At 39.4% G+C, this 20,872-nt stretch overlaps 1 protein-coding gene across 9 annotated transcripts in view; it reads left to right on the top strand.

Moving 5' to 3' along the window:
* tenm2a (teneurin transmembrane protein 2a) overlaps positions 1 to 20,872 on the top strand; it is a 295,269-nt gene that overhangs the window by 195,972 nt on the left and 78,425 nt on the right. For 8 of the 9 annotated variants that reach the window (XM_083561554.1, XM_083561553.1, XM_083561551.1 and 5 more), the window contains one exon: positions 13,821 to 14,030. In XM_083561554.1, the coding sequence (XP_083417680.1) occupies positions 13,821 to 14,030 (210 nt within the window). Of the gene's footprint in view, positions 1 to 453; positions 580 to 13,820; positions 14,031 to 20,872 lie in introns of those variants that run through there. The other variant, XM_083561558.1, reaches the window with a different exon arrangement.

The raw sequence follows: 20,872 nt of genomic DNA, 5'->3' as shown, positions 1-20,872 counted from the left end.
CGTTCCTCGCTAATTCCATCTGGCTAGCGACGGTCATGTGCTTGCTAGTCATGCCGGGCCAGTAGAGAAATAGGGAAAGTCTTTTAAAAGTTGGCACGTGAAGATTGAGTGCTTATATAAAGTGAATCCCCTTACTCTCTTTCTCTCTATCTCTCTTTCTCTCTCTCTCTCTCTCTCTCTCTCTCTCTCACACACACACACACACACACACACACACACACACACACACATAATACTGATAAAAGCATCTATCCATTCCCACAGAGCATCGGCTAATGGCAGCACAGCACCGGAGCTGCCCCCAAGGGAGGAAGACAGAAAGAGAGTTAGAGAGAGAGAGGGAGAGAGGGAGGGATGGAAGAAGGGAGGGTTCCTTGCTTCCTCACACTCAGCTCTTAGCTGACAGAAGGAGTGCACGAGGAGACAAGTGTGCGTTCCAGATGCCAATGAAGCAGCGTGCGAGAGCGTGAGGGCGAAAAGCAGCGAGACAAAGACAGACACCGAGAGGGGACATGTGGCTCCTATCGTGTGCTCTTATAATGGACGGGTGAAACAAAGTCCCCATGGAGACAAGAGATGGTAAGAGACTTTGAGTGCCGGTAGAAGTTTGATCCGTGCATCTTTAATTACACACCACGCTTGTTGTTCTCCGAAAGTCGGCATCAAACCCGGTTCGGAGTTAACGATGCATTCTGGGAAATTATCGATAGCGAACGTGTTGCGCGGACGACCGGCTGGAAATCGTTTTGGTAAGGCTGCGTGATAAAGACGATGGTGGTTATTGGATGAGGGATAGTGGGATATATAGTCCCTGATAAACAGCAGGGTATAAAACAGCGTGTTGTGCTCTAAGTCATCCCCACGCTCCTTGTGTTGTGTTTGCAGCTATTGATTCTAGGCTTAGACGATATTGATCCGAGCGTGCAATGTGTGCTATTGTGCTAGAATGCATTTCTCAGTAGAGGTCCAATTATGCCTGGAAAATGCGATGTAAACACAAAGTTTATTAAATTAGGGTTTTATTTTCGATATGCGTGCGTGTGGGCGCCGGAATAACAAACAAATCTTCACATATACAGGGAGGGGGAAAAAAAATTTATACAAAAAATGCCCAGTCTTTGACATTGTAAATAAAGGCCATTGTGCATATTGATGGGTTGTAGTATGATTATTAATTTATTTATCACGAGCTGACGATGACTCACAGGCACATTAAGATGGGTGTAATTAGGAGATAAGCAGTGCCACGGCAGGTCACTCTAATGAGCCTCGCTGCTCTGTCTGTGCGAGTTTCCCCCCTCAGTCAGGTCCAATCACATGTAGTTAATCAGCAGACGGGGTTAGTTACCACTAGGTTAATGACACACATTAATATGTTGCTAATATACCCCGGGTCATGCGGTAATTAAAAATCTCATTTTCAACTCAGAGCTCAGAAGGCGCTGACTCTCCTTCATCTTAACCATATATCATGTACTGCAGGGGTCGGGAAGGGGGAAAAGGGGGGTGGTTTTATCTGTTATTTGTTTTGTAATCTCTGAGGTTACTTTAATTACTGCATTGCTGACGACCAGCTTCGCGTGTTTGTGTGTCTGTGTGTGAGAGCAGCGTATCAGGGTGTTGCATCAGGTGTACATCACTAAACAAACATCTGTGCACAGGGAGCAGGATCTCTCCTCAGGGTCAGCTGATGCAAAGTGCTGCTGCATTTAAATCATGACATGAGTCTTACCTATAGTGTGTGTGTGTGTGTGTGTGTGTGTGTGTGTGTGTGTGTGTGTGTGTGTGTTAGATCATAGACTGAACTGCATTTTTGAACCTGATACCATTTGTGTTCCTACTGAGTGTGATTTTAACACATATCCATGTACTGAAAGTAAGCATGTATTACACCTACGACAATAACCTGAAATCTTTTGCTGAATGAATGTCAAAAATGTTTCAATATACATAACTGTTACCCTTTAAGAAGAAAGTGGTAGCTTGGTGGATAAGATGTCTAATCCAAGTACCATCATCCTGCCTAGAAGCCCCTGACCAAAGCCTGAGCAACCTTTAACCCTCAACTGCTCAGTTGTGTAAGGGGCTCTGGATGAGGGCATCTTCCAAATGCTACAAATGTAAAAAAAACAACAACAAAAAAAACGCTCTTTATATAAATAATCCGATTTATTCAAGGGTTGGGATGCACATGTAACCAGACCACCACAATGCTGATGATGCTTAACCACAAAATACTTTTAACTGTATACTGTGTGAAAGCGATCAGAAAAAGAAGCACATGTTGAGTAAATGCTTATTGACTGCCCCAAAAGCCACCATTAAGTTTTAGTAAATGGGACTTCTATCTCTCTATCTTCTCTCTCTCTCTCTCTCTCTCTCTCTCTCTCTCTCTCTCTCTCTCTCTCTCTCTCTCTCTCTCTCTCTCTCTCTCTCTCTCTCTCTCTCTCTCTCTCTCTCTCTCTCTCTCTCTCTCTCTCTCTCTCTCTCTCTCTCTCTCTCTCTCTCTCTCTCTGTCTGGAATTCCCTCAATGAAAAAAAACCCAACCTGCACCCAAGCTGGGTTTGTATTTATTAGTTATTACATTTTGGTATATATTTTCAATTGTATTAAACAAACCAGCGCGTGTCTATCCTTCCCACAGTCCTAAACTAAGACAGACCAACTCAAAGCTTTCCTCATCCCACTCTCCTCATCTGGCTTATTACCTCAGAATATTATATTACCGAGATCCGAGTCCTAAATTCAGCCGTGCACTGCAACCGCGTCCAAACACTTTACAGCCATCACTTCAGTTTAGTAATCCTGTATCCATGGATCATCATCATTAGCTGAGTAGATAAAAAAAACAACAATATTTAAAGAGCCTGGTGAGAAATGAAAGAAGAAGGATGATGAGGGAGGGAAAAGAAAACAGAGGAGAAAAACACGGACGTAGAAAAGGTAAACAAGCAGCGTTTTTAAGGAGAGGCTGAGCGAAATCGTCACGCCGGAACATTCTTAAACCGAGAAAAAAAGGAGCTTTGTTTCCTCACTTTGATTTTCAAATTGACAGAACAGGGTTCTAGAGACATGAGCACGTAGAGACGAAGAGACCTAGCGAAGGAGACGGAGGAAGGAATCTGACAATGTGGGTTTTTTTGGGGTTTTTTTTTGCAATCATAAAAATAGAGTTGCATGCCAGAGACATGAAAAAAAAAGAGCTTGGATGCAATTAGCAATTCAGATACACAATAGATTCTCATGAGTGGCTGACATAAGCAAACATTTCAAGGGCCAGGGGAGAAGCGAGGCGAGAAACGGTGCCGGGAGAGGCCTCGGTGAGAGCGGAGTCAGCAGTCTGAGCCGGAGCACGGTTTATTCAGCAGCAGTGTGGTGCTGTAGCTGTGATATCATGATCTGTCAGAGCTACTTTGACTGGCTCTTAGCATGATAGTGAATAGAGTTAGGAGACATTCAAAGCTTTCAGTTTGGCTCACACCTTCTGTTCTCTGTACAAGATGAATATAGCGTGTGACCGAAGTGAGCTTACACTCTACTTTGACACGCTCTGAGATACAAGGAAAGAGGACATGCCACACAAAACGCGCTCACACGCATATAACAGAAAGAAAAAATCTGTTATTCCAAGCACCACTGACTTTAACATGAAGGCGGATGATGATATTCTGACTAGTTTGCTATCCCTAAAGGCACATGCGGCAGGTTACCTCCCCCCCCTTCCCTCTCAGTGCAATTATAGTGTGTTTACAAACACCACCATGAAGACCTTAGAGCTATCCAGATAAGCCAATGACAAAGTTCTGGTGTTTTGTAAAAATATCCACCGAAGCACCATTCAATCTGATGGACCAGGAAAGTCAGAGAGCAATCAAGAAAGCGCATTTTATCATGGTCACTACCACCACCATGCTTCACTGTGGCTTATTCTCTTCAACTGAAATATGCTTTTATTGTGGTAGAAATACACCATGAGGCCAAACCTTGTTTTTTGGTGTACACATTTCAGACATGTTTCTCTTTAATGGTAATTGAAGCTATAAACACTCTAAGACAAGTCAGGAACACTGCTGCTTTCTTGCTGTCGGTTCTTGTCACGTATCATACAGAAAAAAAAAAGAAAAGAAATGCATAGAAACATTCACAATTTGCATACACCAGCACATTTCTTATGAAGGAGTCTATGTTTGTTTTTTACTACACTGTACTACACTTTGATGACTAGTTGGTTCTGTGTGTGCTGTGATTTAATGTACCAGAATTTACTCTTTACTCTCAGGTGTACAAGTTGCAAAAAATGAAAAAATAAAATGCATTTGTGTTGTCGTAAAAAAGAACAATGGGAAATTTTACAGTTGGAGGGCACATCTGGATGGCCCATTACAATGCTTTATTAAAAACTCTTTAACAACAGTGTTTAAAAAGTAAACACTTTGTTGCTGATCTGTGATGCAGCATATCCAGCCTTGAGAAAATACTGTAAACCGTTGCCAACCAATTGTGTGTGTGTGTGTGTGTGTGTGTGTGTGTGTGTGTGTGTGTGTGTGTGTGTGTGTATACAATCCCACAGTGTGAGAGAGATAAAGAGTGAATTTGTAAGGCTTTAAGACCGCCAAGTTTTACACTGGATTTGTATCTCCCACTGATGCTATTCATTTATTTCCATTCTATTCAATCAAAGAACTACGTCGAACCCTTAACTAACAATCCCCCTCAGTAACTTCTATGCAGTTTATGTGGTTCTACAATGAGAGAATTGGCCTGCGCGTAAAGAGAATGACTGCAGTATCTGCTCCTGCTCCTGAGTCACCACCATGGGCTACAGATACAGAAAAGGTCACTGTAAAAGTTCATCAACTTTGAAGAAGAACTTAACATCAGTGTGAACGTAAAATGGCTCAATGAAAAAAAGGAAACAATTCGTAGTATTGCTCGTTTCAGCTTGGTTGAAATGGTGCGTTTATTTACTGGCAAAGCAATTAGCAAGAACGAAACAAATAATGTAGATTTCCCAGCTTTACCAGTCCTGGTTCTATACATGAGCTTGTGGCAGATACTCAATTAAAGCTTTTAAGAAAAAAACAAGAAACGAAACAACCACAAGAACTTTTTTGGTGGGAGAATTTATACATTGAGACATGTTCGTTTCCTGTGTGTTTCACATGAAATTTTTTTACCATCATGATTTTACTTTTGTGCCCATTAAATTCATATCAGTGAATTTCTCTACAGCTTTTCCCAAATCAGTTTTTTTCGGAGCGAATGCTTTGTTGTTAAGACTGATAAAAGCTTCACATTTCTGTCACTTTGTCCTTGGCTCATTGTTTCGCAACGAAGAAGTGTATGTTTGGCTCTTCAGTTACAAATACTGCTTCTTCTTGACCTGTGTCCTCCTGTTGCACAAGGCTTTGCCTCAAAGTCTTTTAAAGAAATAAAAAGGATCTTTGTAGACGTGTGCTTGTCTTAAAAGATGTCTTTGAGGATTCAAAGCAAATGTTCTTCTATGGGGGAAAAAAAAGTTTATGTGTCCATTTTGTAGCAGTAAACAGACTGGGAAGATGTTCTAGTATGCTTGTGGAGATTTTGGTCATTCAGCCACTCCAAACCATACTTTATATTTATGCAGCTGACTTTGTACACAGGGGCAGTGTCATGCCGGCTCAGGTTTGGGTCACCTAGTGAAGGGGAAAAATTCAATTATACAATTGTGTGAATCAGTTTAAGGAAGAACCACAACTGGCTGGAAAAGTCAGGTGGCCTAATACTTTTGAACATGCAGCACTTGCAGTACAGTAGATTTTTAATACTTATTTTTTTGTGCAGGTATCAATTCATTTATTGCTTTTTTTTTACTATGTGAAGCCAAACCATGCAGTTAAAAGTTTTTTGTTTTGTTTTATTTTTTCTTTACAAAACTTTCTTTGCTAGGATTCTTTTAAAGGCATTCTCCGCAGCCTGATGTTTTTCTGTTCAATTGCTGAAAAGAATTCCTCTGAGCACGTACGGCATCGCATTACGTTTGCATATGTTCGCATTTCCTTTTCTCTTTGTTTTCCCCTATAAAACCTGACGAGCCACAGTAGCACCCCTGTGCCTTGAAACCCAGATAAATAGATTTGATTTTTTGACTTTTTTTTTCCCCTCAAGCTGCTCTTATGCCGAGTTGTTCTGAGAGGATTATAGTGGAGCCGTGAGCTAGAGGGGTCGAATGTTCAGAGGAAGGAAAGTTAAATATCAAAGCAATCGTTCGGGAAATAATATGTAAATGATCTGGTGAAAAACAAAGTCTGTTCAAGCAAATAAATGGCAACATTTTTAATGAACGCGAACAGTCGATGTATGCGCAAGTCGTGTCTGAATACTGCTTATTCTTTATCGCACTATTTTCTCTCACATATATTTCTATAAAATAGATGCCGAGTGTACAGTCTGACTGTACTAGTGGGAAACACACTAACCCATGGGGACTCAAAGCCCAAATTCCATCTGCGTATGCACTCAGATGCAGTCAAGTGTACATGAAGCTGGAGGTTCGCTGTCCAGTGCTGTAGTATACAGTGATTTGGGATGTGAGATACAGGCAGGTCTGACACGAATGCAGTGATACAGTGAGATATTTGCAGTGCTTTATGAATCACTGTGACATACTCAAGTCTAGGAATGATGTGTGATACCCAGGGAAACACTGAGCTCAGTGCAGGAGTGACAGTGATGTAGTGATACAGTGATGTAGTGATGCGGGGATGCAGTCAGATCTTTCCCGTTCTGCTGGCGATACAGTGGCGCAAAGAGACATTGGCACCTCTTTAAATGATGTAGTGATACAGTGATGAAGGGACACAGTGATATATTGAGCCTTTTCTATGTCTGGCTGATAGAGTGAGACACGTATAAGTCTGACAGGAAACGCATTAAGACTTTCGCAAAGCGGTACAACGACTTTTTCTTTTTTTCCTTCGTTTCTCTCATATTCCCTGGCAAGTGTTGAGCCACTGGAAGCACATTCGTATTCAGTTGTCTCAGGTGACTTGTTTCTTCACTTTAATCATTCTGATCCACTGCTGGTTTGTTGTAGTAGAACTCAAGGTAGCCACGGATTTTACTGGAGAAAGACGAGGAAAGAGGAACGAAAGAGTGCGACTTAGAGAAAGGGAGGGAGAATTAGGGGAAGAGATGATAAATTGCACTCATTAAGGTAGTAATTTGTCACTTTCCGTGTGACTGGGCTCCAGCTGTCACTCCTTGTGCTTTTTGGCCTCTTTGGCTCTCCATCTACTCACTGGACAGATGGGCGGAGAGAGGGAGCATTGTGGCCTTGCCACAGGATGTGTGCGGTGTGGTGTTTGTGTGTAAAATAGGGACTAAACACCCCATAATAGAAATTCGAACCTCAGTATCTTAGAGCCATGCACAGCCACTGCTATAATGATAGCAGTTCTGATTCTTTGGTCATGAGTGAAATTAAGCGTTGATCCTGTAGTTTGACAACGTGGCCAAAAAGGCTGCCGAATCGAAGTGGGCTGAAATAGTATTCATCCAAAGTAATGGAAAGACGAGTCTTCATGGCCAGCTTGCGGTCACTGTGTGGCTGGCAGCCCCATTTAGCTACGATTTTCCAATCAGAAGCGTGAAACTCTTCAGAGCTCGATTGCATTCGTCACAGCGTCATGGCAGAGATTCCACGGCATCACATCTATCTGGAGAGACATCCAAGGTCATATCCACATCAGAGCATTCAATAACCGGAGCAAGCCTTCTCTTGATGAAGAGATTGGAAGGAGGAAAGGACAAAAAAATAGGGAAGGGGTGGGGTGGGGGGATATCATCTAGAGGACCATGTGTCCCCCTCCCAACCTTTTGCTCTAATAACACAAAGCAATTTACACTGACCTTTATAGAAATGTACCAAAAAGTAAATTACAATAGTTAAGAAATGCCCCTGAGCCTAATTGCAAAGGAGATTAAGTTTCCCATAATTGCTTTTGGCCATCTAATGCAATTTTTCTGGATTTTTTTTTGTGATTAAGGTGATTTAAAAAATTAACCCTCATTCAGTACACACACACACACACACACACACACACACACACACACACACACACACACACACGATACAGTGCGCATACTGTACACATACGTCCACATGCACTACTTTATCATTGTCTCTCGTAGGGATATTTATTTTCGTTAGCTGATATTAACAGTGAAATGTGTTCATATGAATCAGTCTCAGTGGCTGTGATGCGCAGCGAATGTTATGTTAAGATATTATGGTGTTTAAACAGTATCACCCAGAGAGCAAGAGAGCAGCCGACCTGAGCATGAAGAGGAGTATCAGCGTGCTCGGTCATTAAAAATGTCTTGTCCCTCGCGTGCAGACCCTGAAAACATGCATGTCTCAGTGCTCAGCGTTTTCAGAACCGAATTGCTCTCACGTGTGCTTACAAATACCCTGCTGTTTCCATGCAGGTTAAAGACTGCTGTTAAAGACACCGTATACATGCAGTAAGATGTTTCATCGGGTTATTTGTAGGACGATATTGTGCTTATGATTGCTTTAATTAAGATCCATGCATTTTATTATACAGTCAGTTTCCCATCCAGTTCTGGCATGGTTCTGTGTGATATCACATTTAAGATATTTCCCCAAATAAGTCTAGAACACAGATATAGCTAGAAACAAATGCACTGCTCAGGATGGCTCGACTCTGGACCTGTTAGGAATGAAATTGTTTTGGGCAGCTTTGACTTTATTGATTTAATTACAAGGCATCGTTGAGTAGTTAACAAGCCCGCATGTTATCTAGCACCAGACACGCCATTCATATTCACCTATTCTTTCTCTCTACTGTGCTAATACAAATGAAGTCGTTTAGACCCGTGCTACATGATAAATGAGTGTGGGCTCCTGAATTTCCATGCTTCCAAAAGAGCAAGGAATCCTACTGTCTGAAAGTCTGTTACTTTTTGAATCGGAATCAGGAGGAGTGAAAAATAATAAATCACACTTTTCGCCCCACCGCTTTAAGACCTGCAGTGCCTGCTGTCATGCCAAAAGGTGTCTGCATGGCAAAAAAGAAGACCTCTGTTATGCTTTCCATTATCTGCTAAAAAAAATAAAATAATTTATAGAGACTATGATTTATTCATGTTTTATAGCTATATAAATATGTAAACTATTTGGTTTTACAAGACAGTTCAAGATATTCAGGGTCTGTGTAGGTTGCATTCATTTTTTTAATTTTCTATCTGCGTTAGAAAAACAAAAATGTTAAAATATTTTGATTTATTATTGAAAGCAAAAAATGGAAAACTTTTTTTTATTGTTTCTGAGCACACACACACACACACACACACACACACACACACACACACACACACACACACACACACAAATAAAAAAAAGTTTCTTTTTTTTTTTTTGCTTGTTTTAATCAAACGGAGTGTAGCAATCGAAATTTCTCAATACAAAATGGGCTCAATAAACCTAAAGTAAAGTGCACACTATTCCCAATCTAACAAACCTTAACCTTAATTCCTGAAGCAAAGCCAAAATCAACAATAAAACCACTGTTGGATTATTTGTTGTTGATCAGTTATTTTTCTTCAAAGTTGTTCAAGAGAAGAACAAAACCAAATTACTCAAAGTCCAAAAATAAGATGGCGAGAAACTGGAAATGAGGCATTTTTTATGTTTTATATATGTATATATTTTACACTTCAAGCTAAAAATTATTTCTAAAGCTAGTCATTTTATTATTTGCTTTTCATTTTTGAATGCAGAAACGTACACAGACAAACTGCCCCCTGAAGCTTTGTATCTGGTCAGTGTAAAATCTCTGTATTCTGGGGATCTAATAACATGATGTTCTGCAAACAGAGGGCTTTTCCTCCTGCTCCAGCATGAGGTTTATTATGTGCTTGTATTCTAGCACTTATGTTAGACTTCAACTCGAGCATCTTGCTCATGTAATAAGGTATTTTTTCCCTCCTAGAATTTTTTTGTAAATGAATAATATGTTGAGTTATTTGTAATGAATCTTTCAGGATATCTGCCCTCTATAAACCCCTTTTTCTTTACTGGCAATTACTGAACTAAGAAATAATAATAATTCAGGTATCTATCCTATTTAAAGAGGACATATTTAAAATATTCCACTCTGAAATCTCTCTCTCTCTCTCTCTCTCTCTCTCTCTCTCTCTCTCTCTCTCTCTCTCTCTCTCTCTCTCTCTCTCTCTCTCTCTCTCTCTCTCACACTCTACCTCTTATTGAATTGACTCTCCGAATTCCCATATGTTCCAGGATTGAGTTACTTAGATCTCAGTAATCGCACGCTGGCTGTAAACATAGTGCTCTCCTTCTTTTCTCATCTTTCGTTATCTAACAGGACGCAGAGCTGCATCCCTGGGGTCTGCTTAGCATCGCATATACTTCCTTACACGGCAGAGATTCACTATATGCATTAACCTGGAGGCATCTGAGGTCAAAGGACATCTTAAGTAGGGGGTGGGGTGGTGTGGAGGTTTCTTCCTTCTGCCATCTCAGGGAGTTTTTCCTTGCCACAGTCGCCACCGGTTTGCTCATTAGAGACAAGCTTACACTTATAAAGAACATCCTTATCAATTCTTTATCACCGCATTATCTGTGTAAAAAGCTGCTTTGAGACAATGTTCATTGTTAAAAGCGCTTTACAAATAAATATGAATTAAAATTGAATTGAATTTAATTGAAAAGAGGGCAATAGGAAGAAGTAGGAAAAAATGTTTGTGTGTGCGTGTGTGTGTGTGTGTGTGTTTGTGTATGTGTGTTTGTGTTTGTGGTTTCTGGAGTGAGGATGTCAGAAGGCCTGTTCTGAGCTATAGAGCAGTGGAGTCTTAAATCGATAACAAGTTTGACTGCTGATGCTCACATGTGTATCGGTTGGTAGCAGTCACACACTAAATGAGCCGCTGCAGAGAAGAAGAAAAAGACAGAGAGAGAAAAGCATGGATACATGTAGTAGGGTGTAGTTGCAATGCACTTCAGCATTCAAGGTTTTTATGCTCTTTTAAAGTTACTGTTCTGAATCTTCTTTTTCACTCCTGATGTACATGAAAGCACCGGCATACTTAAAGGCTTAAAGATGCATAAAAGTGTGATTCAGACCTCTGTGTATGCGACTCATCAATCCTCCTGGTAGCACGGTACCTTACAGAGACCATAGGGACTGGCGAAGCATTATAATTTCTCTCCGCTTCTTAATTTTAATTAAGGAGATGAAGGGCAATATTTTATCATCTGGACTCGCAAAGAATCTTAAAGAAACACATCAGTCATCAAGGCATTCATGCATCAAGAAGTACACATTTTGCATATATATATATATATATATATATATATATATATATATATAAATACATATATATAACAGGCAAAACTAATACCTTCAACACAGCACTCATTTATTCACAAGGTCCTTTTTGTACTTTACCGAAACATTTTTGTAATCACTAAACATTTGTTTTACTAATGGGCCAAGACTGAAATCAAGCACCAAAATCTGCCATGATGCACACATCCGGCAATTAAAACTGTCCGTGTAGAAACAGCAAACGTTCAGTTTTTCAGTTTAAGCCCTAATAATAATAATAATAATAATAATAATAATAATAATAATTTTATATATATATATATATATATATATATATATATATATATATATATATATATATATATATATATATATATATATATATATATAGTACAGACCAAAAGATTGGACACACCTTCTCATTCAAAGAGTTTTCTTTATTTTCATGACTATGAAAATTGTAGATTCACACTGAAGGCATCAAAACTATGAATGAACACATGTGGAATTATATATGGAATTATATACATAACAAAAAAGTGTGAAACAACTGAAAAATGTCATATTCTAGGTTCTTCAAAGTAGCCACCTTTTGCTTTGATTACTGCTTTGCACACTCTTGGCATTCTCTTGATGAGCTTCAAGAGGTAGTCACCTGAAATGGTCTTCCAACAGTCTTGAAGGAGTTCCCCGAGAGATGCTTGGCACTTGTTGGCTCTTTTGCCTTCACTCTGCGGTCCAGCTCACCCCTAAACCATCTCGATTGGGTTCAGGTCCGGTGACTGTGAAGGCCAGGTCATCTGGCGCAGCACCCCATCACTCTCCTTCTTGGTCAAATAGCCCTTGATGCCTTCAGTGTGACTCTACAATTTTCATAGTCATGAAAATAAAGAAAACTCTTTGAATGAGATGGTGTGTCCAAACTTTTCTTCTGTACTGTATATATATATATATATATATATATATATATATATATATATATATATATATATATATATATATATATATATATATATATATATATATATGCTTTCGGATGCCCCCACCAAAACTAAACTTTGCTGCAGGTTTGTGGGTGACATATTAGAGCTATAAAACCCTTAATTGCAAACATCTAGCAGAAATGTCGGCAACATGAAGGATCACAGTTTTAGGAATAGAACTGCTGTTAGTGATCATGAAATAAGACAACACAATGACCGGTATAATTGACCATGCAAATATGTGATGCAACATGTGTGTGTAGGCAAATTGACCAAATCTCATGCCAGAATCCAGACCCTACAATGGGTATAATGTGGCTCTTCCCCAAACTGTTACCACAATTGTAAAGGGTATGTTTATTTTTTTAAATGCGGTTGCATTACTAAACACCTTTGTGATTAATTGGAACACTGACTGCACCCCAGGCCTTCTTACCTCATCTACAGCAATATCTGACTTTACTAATGCCCTTGTAGCTAAATGAGCACAAATCTCCACACCCACACTCCAAAATCTAGTGAAACATCTTTCTGAAGGAATGTGGAGGTTATTATAACAGCAAATGGAGACGTGGAATGGGATGTTGAAAAAGCAAATACAAATGGTATTATGGCTTATGGCCGGGTGTCCAGAAACCTTTGTCCAAAAAGTGTATAGTTTATGTATAGTACATTGCATGCTTGTTGCTTTGTCTTGAACCATAATTGTTTTCTGGGTAGGTAAGAATGGTATGAGCCACGCAATTCATTAGCTTCTCTACGGATTGATGTAATGTACTTTATTTAAAAAGAGAGAGAGAGAGAGAGAGAGAGAGAGAGAGAGAGAGAGAGAGAGAGAAAGTGGTCACAGTTTTACCTCTAACATCAGTGCAATTATAGCAAAAGCTAAAGGTGCTTGTAATAGAAATGATGACTTGTCCCTTTTGTGCTTTTCTACTTTTTAAAACACTGTGGGGTTTGCAGGAGACAGCCTGTTCTTGTAGTCATATATTATGTAGGTCTGGTGTGGGATCCATAGGGAAATCACATGCAGGACATCTATATTAGAGTAATGGCAAGGGACACTGTGTGTGTGTGTGTGTGTGTGTGTGTGTGTGTGTGTGTGTGTGTGTGTGTGTGTGTGTGTGTGTGTGTGTGTGTGTGTGTGTGTGTGTGTGTGTGTGTGTGAGAGAAAAAGAAAGAGAGAGTTGTGTAATACAAAAATACTGCGAGCAGCATTTCCATTCTGCACTGTTGTGCACTCTTCTGTCTCCCCTGTCGATTTACGCAGCCGCTTGGGGATCCCATGCACAGCTTACGTCTCAAGAGGTTCTAAGTAATGTACATTTTGAATGGTGTGACATTTCAATTTCTCCCACTTTGCATGTGTGATGAAGTGTCCATGGAAACGTGCTCCATGGAAACTTCAGTGAATGTTGGTCTGATTAAATGTATGATGTACATGATGGGTTTATCTCCTATCTTTCTGTCTCCACCCTTCTTTAGGTCGTCCCCTTCCTCCTTCTACTGCCTCCTCCAGCCTTTTACCACCGGCACCCTCTCCTCCTTCTGCCCCACTCCACCAAGGAACACCCACCATCAGAGAGTGCCAGGTGCCCCTGCTGGAAAGCAGCTCTGCCCACACCATGCTGGATCACCACCCAGAGGACCAAATCTCTCCCAACTCATACCTTCTAAGGGCCCAGTCGACCACAGGTGAGCTCCACCTTCCTGGGTAGCTTCCTATTCCATATCACTCGTATATGTGTTCCATCATTTTCCTATGTTATTTCACATTTCTGACCACAAAAAAAAATTCTGAACCTTCAAAGATCCACTGGAATTCAAGTATTTCCACATAGCAGGATAAATTTGTCACCACTTTATAAAGACGCCACTTTCTATAGTCAGTTTGATATGTGGAAGGTAAACAGCTAACAAAAGTTACTTCAGTCGTACGTTTGTTCAAGCTAACAGACACAATCTGTATGTAATTTATAACTGGAGGGAAAAGAAGAGAGTGTAGAAAAAAAAAAATATTTAGTGAATGAAATTTTGCAAGCATTAAACTTATACCCTGCCCTGGAAAAAGCCTGCCCTGGATCCTGGCACGAGGTTTGGTTAATTTCCTCCAAATGGAACAAGCCGATGATTTTGCCGGAGCACAGCTGCACTCTTCTCGAAGTTATTAATGCCCTCTCTGTGCTGCACAGTTCTCTAAACTCTCCTCCTGCATCGAAATCTCCAATTCCGGCGATATATTTAGCAAAGGGGAGGGAGAGAAAGCTGTTAATGTAATTTCTGTTGGAATATAATCTATTGTTAATGGTATTAGCCTCTCCTTTGATCTGCTATAAATCTTTATTACGCCTGATCAGGGCCCCAAGTTCAAGAGCAACACGATTATAAGCCTTTTAAAATGACATTACATCATGCCTCTAATTGGTTTACTGTTTGGTGGAGTAACATCAATCACTGGCAGGCTAATCCACGCTGTAAATAAATTCACTTCAGGATCAGCAGCGTTACAGTTCTGGGTGAAGAAATGGCTGGAAAATTAATCAGAGCCTTGACAGATGTGAGACAAGAAATTGCATATAATATTGCGTTATATATATATATATATATATATATATATATATATATATATATATATATATATATAGAGCCTCTTTTCTATATGGAATTACTCTAGCATCTGCAATATAGCCTATGTCACCTTAGTTCATTAAAGTTTTGGAGTGTGAAAATGTGTCTTGCCTGCACATTTTTTAATAAAATATATAATGTTATATTGTGTTTGTGTACTTCTTCATACGGGCTCGAATAATAAGAATACCTTAGCCTTTTTTTTTTTTTCTCTCTCCTTTCACTTCTGTTCTTTGGCTGTGTAATTTATCTTTCTTATTTTATATCATAGCATTGCCTTATTAAAATAACTATTTTGAATATAGAATGCTAGGATATTATTTACAGAATGGATTCAATTTTTTCCCCCAAACCAGTTGAAAACACTTAAAAACAGCTCAGGAAATCATTGGCGTATTGTCGAGGAGCCGCAGCAAGTGTCTTTTTGCATGCTTGCGAGAGTGACTTCTGTGCGAGTTGTGACGTACGCGGCTGCCGAGCGAGTGCGTGCGCGTTTCCAAGTTCAATTAAATGTCCTGTGATCTTGTTGAGGGAGATCGCTGTGCAGGAAATGAGGTTTCTGCCCAATAACCCAGCCCACTGACGCAGAAAGATAGACACGATTATAAAGAGGAAGTGTGCTACCAAGTGTGTCTGCGTGTGTGTGTGTGTGTGTGGGTGGGTGTGGGTGTGTGTGTGTGTGTGTGTGTGTGTCCATGTCTGCTTTTATCCTAAATCAATACTAATGTCATTTACTGTGCATTAAGTAGATTTCCACTCCTTTTTGTATTTCTGTGCCAATTATTAACATAAAGAAAGTGTATGGTGAATCTTTTATTGATGATTTTAGTATTTATTACTAGAAATTGAAGAGCGAGAGCAAGTTTGCCGCACTCAGGGGTCAGGATTTGAAGTGTCTGTTTGACATCTACATACATATACTGTGTATAGATAGATAGATAGATAGACAGACAGACAGACAGACAGACAGACAGACAGACAGACAGACAGACAGACAGACAGACAGACAGACAGACAGACAGATAGAGATTCACCATACATTTTCTTTATGTTAATAATTGTTTCCTTTTTTTCACACCACTGTATATGTACACACACATATATATATATATCTGGATGGATGGACAGACAGACAGACAGACAGACAGACAGACAGACAGACAGACAGACAGACAGACAGACAGACAGACAGACAGACAGACAGACAGACAGACAGACAGACAGACAGACAGAGGTGTGAAAAAAGGTTTGCCCCCTTCCTCAATAGGATTCTAAATCATTAAAGTGTGACAAACATGCAAAAAGATTTGAAGTCATGACTCTTTCACCACTTTTTCACATCACTGTACATATTGTATATACGTATTGCGGGTGTAACGGTACACAAAACTTTTCGGTACAAGGCTTTCGGTTCGGTACACACATGTACCAAATGCAATCCTTTTTATGTGCAGAACATATTTATATTCTGTGTTCCCTCTGGAACATATTACTCAAGTTCGTTCAGTCTCCTCCTTGCACTTTGAGTGCATTTTTTAATTATTATTTTTATCAAACTTACACAACAATAGAAGGGTGTATAATAAGAAACTAGAGTTCTCACTCTGTTCCAGAAATAAGATTTGCGCCTGCATGAAGATGCTGAAGAATCCATAGCTCTGGTGTTATTTATATATGTGTGTGTGTGTGTGTGTGTGTGTGTGTGTGTGTGTGTGTGTGTGTGTGTGTGTGTGTGTGTGTGTATTTTGACAAATGATCTCCTGGATAAAGGAAACAATAAGGAGAACGATTAGATCATCAGGTTTCTTCAGATTGAGCAGCGTCTTATCATTATTAAAGTGGCCCAACTGGCTGAAGGGCTACTGCATATATTCTTTTTTCTATTTGCACACCCAAAAAAATCTGACCAATTATTGAGGTGCCTCTGCGCAAATTACATCATTGTTTTATACGTATGTATGTATGTATGGAATAGGTTTGTGTTTATTAACACAACTAGATTTCTTTATTACAGCCGGTTTTTCACGGCCTCTGCATAACAGCATTACATAGTGAGAGACTTGTTTGTGTTTGGATGAGCCTCTTGTAAGTCATTTCATAGGCACTTCTGACGGTCTTTACCACCACCTATATCACAGAATGAAATCAGCGAGCGCCCAGCACAGGCAGGTAATCCTCCCTTAAGCAAAAAAAAAAAAAAAGAAGAAGAAGAAGAATTTTTGTTTATGTTAAAGAGCTTCATTGCTAATGCAGGGAGTGAGGCTAGACATAGAATTAGCAATCTTTAAAAAGATTCACATTGCTTATATGGTCTTTACATAAAAATATAACTTGTAATTACGTTATACAAGTTATAAAGATATAACTTGGCTTTCAAACAGGTACATGTTCCTGTTCAGTTGAAAGTCATGCCTTGATGATTCTAACTCTAATTAAAGAACTGTAGACTCTTTGGGCAGAGCTGAGGGTGTGAATGAGAGGGTGGGCTTAAGGGGTAAAAAAACAAAAATCGTATTTAACTCCGCCTATTTCACTTTTACAGACCTGATCTTGCCAATCATTTTTTAATGTCCCCCACTGCACCTAAATCCTTTTTTTTTTTTTTTAACTAGCTTAGTATTTAATTTTTTAAATAAAAGCTAATAGTAACCCAACGATGAATAGTTACTCATACGTGAACTCATCACACACAGCTGTTCACGCCACGCATTGTGAATGTGTCTCCGGTGATCACTTATGATCAGATTTCATACATTGCGGCTACATTTATTGCACCTGTCTTCCACTGAATATACATATTTACAGGCAGAAGCTACTCACGAATCATATCTTGCGTACCTGTCTGGACTGTCTTTAGTCTGCTAACAAAACTTGTAAATTAATAAAACGAATGAGACCGTTAGGGAAGCTATGGAAACCAAACGAAGAGCTTTCATCTCTTATAGCATCACCTTTATAAATAAGCCTAGTGATGGAGAGCTGGTTATTTTATACAATCTTGCAGTGATTAGAGCTAGGATGATGATGATGCAGTTTGTTAAGCAAGGTTTCGTCGCTGTCTAAAATACTTCTGAGAGGTTTTCAAATTCACATTCCTAGAGTTCTACACTCTTATGTATCTTTCAGATTGGACCCTGTACTTTGTTCTGTTATAATTAGATCACACAGGACACACAGTATTAATGGCAGGCGGGAACAGGGCCTAAACATGTGTCCCAAAATATATGACATAAAATCAGCCATCATTTTACAGGTCGGCATGGCAGCATGCGGATGTTTCAGTGCTTTGCCCTCTAGTGGATTTTGTTTTAAATCCTACAGTTGTACAGGAAATAGTGGTGATGGGAAGATTTTAGTGATTCGGGTTCTTAGAATCCTGGTCATCAAAATCAACACGTCTGCATACACAAACTTTGACTATAGTTCCAATAATGAAGATATTACAATGCAACTAAGGACAAATGATGCTAAACAGAACGAGTAGCTCACCAATCATATATTATGGTATGTGACATTAGTTCTGTTATCACGTCGCTCCCAGAAGAACGTTTGTTCTTTTATCACATCACGCCCATGCTATGCAGTGCATTACTCAGGAAACAGAATTGAGCAGTTCATCTCAGGAGTCCTCTGGTTCCGTCGTTCTTTTGTATAGGCTACACAATTTCTGCAAGGAATACTTGCATTGTGTAGCCACTATGAAGGAATTTCTGCAGTGTAGTGTCTATGAAGGAATCTTGCATTGTGTAGCATCTATGAAGGAAAAAAGAAAGAAAAGAACGACTCGGACCAGAGGACTCATGAGATGAACTCCTCAATTCTGTTTCCTGTGTAATGCACTGCATAGCATGGGCGTGATGTGATAAAAGAACAAACGTTCTTCTGAGGCACACTAAAGACTCGTTTAAAAATGAACGAATCGTCCATGAACGGCTCATCACTAATAGGTAGGCAGGCGGGTATATGAGAACAGCACTGCTCATGTAGCTGAAGAGTTGTGTGTGTCAAGTCAAATATACCCCCAGCTTGCGTTTCCAAACACCCTTAGCAGACTTCTGCCAAAATCACTGATTACATCTCTAGTTTGTAGGCTACACGGAATGAGAAAATAATGGGAACTACTTTATTTGAAGGGTTTCTCCATAGGGCTTTTCATGAGCCATGCATAATCTTTTGTAAAGCAGTGATACAAAATTTATGAAAGGCTCTTGGCAAAACTCATGAGGTGACATTACAGGTTTTGTGTGATTCACTCTTTACATGAAACCGAGGTAAAAGGTGTTTTTTCTCTTTTTTTTTTTTTTTTACGATAACAACCTTGAAGGTTGTAAACGATCTACTTTTTATGACCGTGAACCACAAGTTTTAGAGTTTGCTGTATAAAATGCCTCTTCTAGTGTTCTAAATGCAGATCACTAGATTTTGATGTTTTGCAAATGATTCATGATATATAGGCTTCAGAAATGAAGTGAGCAGCATTTGTAAAGCAAAGTACAGTACTTGAGGAGGAAAACCAAACTAAGCCATGAAATAAGGTTTTGAAATGAGCCTTACGTAAACCCTTCAGAAGTGCTTCATAAAAGATTTATGAAACGCTTTGAATGTGTTGTGAAGGCCCAGTGTAGGTTCTCCTGAATGAAAGTGAGCAAACAACGTTACAGGGATTTTAATGTTCCACTCCATAACAATGGAAAGGGTTTTGCATTTCTCTTTTCTTTTCAAGTAAATAATAGCTTGTTTGGTTTTTCATGCTTTAGACCTGCATTTTTTTTTTTTTTCTATACCACAACCAAACATTTGACTGATTTTAAAACAATGCAGCATGCAGACCATTGCTATTAGGCACTGAGTAGTTGCTGATGCGTGCTGAACCCTGTGCGTTTGATTTGTGTACTCCGTTGCAGCACTCTAGGCTCTGGGTTTTGCTGTAGCAGTGGGCTGCATTGTGCAGCTTTGCTTTCTCAGCCCTCAGTGTGAAGAGCACAGACGGAATTTAAATAATGGCACTATTTGTGATCTGGTATAACGTGGTACAGTCAGGCAACGATGCATCAAAACGTATTTTAAAATAAAATTCCAAATACCATAACTTTGTGTATCAAAGTGAACGTCAAAATACAGCAGTCACACTATGTATCAAAATAAAGAACTGTATTTTTGTATTTTAAAAATACAAAACAATACTTTTAAAAGGGAGAATGAACTTTTTTTAGCCGAGTCATGCAATAAATCTGACGTATCTAACCGGTTAACGGATTAAAAATTCACATACATTTCCCTGTGATCTCCCAGATGAAGTTTAGTGTTAAAGTAACCAACAGTTTAAGGTTTAACAGTTTGCGAATGACTCATAATTGTATCCTAATTAAGTTTTGTTTGGTAACGAAGGACTACTTTGCATCAGCAACACTGACAAACAAGTCATTCATAAGGAAACAACTGATGGCACCTGTATTCATAGCCACTAGTTTCTAGCTAATTAATCATTTGATTGTTAGTCATAAATATAATGTATGACCTGTCAGGCAGTCATTCATGCAATAGCATGCAAAATCATGATCCTATTAACAGCTTCGATCAGTATACAATATCGGGCAATCAAATACAGTAATCCCCCGCTTTCGAATCTCGCGTCTGCGGTTTGTCATGAAATTTGCCACATAACTAAAATAACAAAATAAAGTAAAATGTTAATACAGTACTGTATACATAAAATAGCATTTATGGGGTGGCGTCTGTTTATCGCGATTTTCCGTTTAACGTGGACGGTTTTGGAACGTAACCACTACGATAAACGAGGGATTACTGTAATTATTTATCGATCATTAGACAAATGTTCGAAAGCTGTCAGCCTGCATGTTTCTTTACCTTCACCACCTTCTTCCATATAGATATGAAGCCATTTTCAT

The sequence above is a fragment of the Silurus aristotelis genome (genome assembly GCF_946808225.1).
Source record: "Silurus aristotelis genome assembly, chromosome: 14".
Taxonomy (NCBI): domain Eukaryota; kingdom Metazoa; phylum Chordata; class Actinopteri; order Siluriformes; family Siluridae; genus Silurus; species Silurus aristotelis.
The sequence above is the reverse complement of the archived record's forward strand: the minus strand, read 5'-3'. Positions and strand labels throughout refer to the sequence as shown.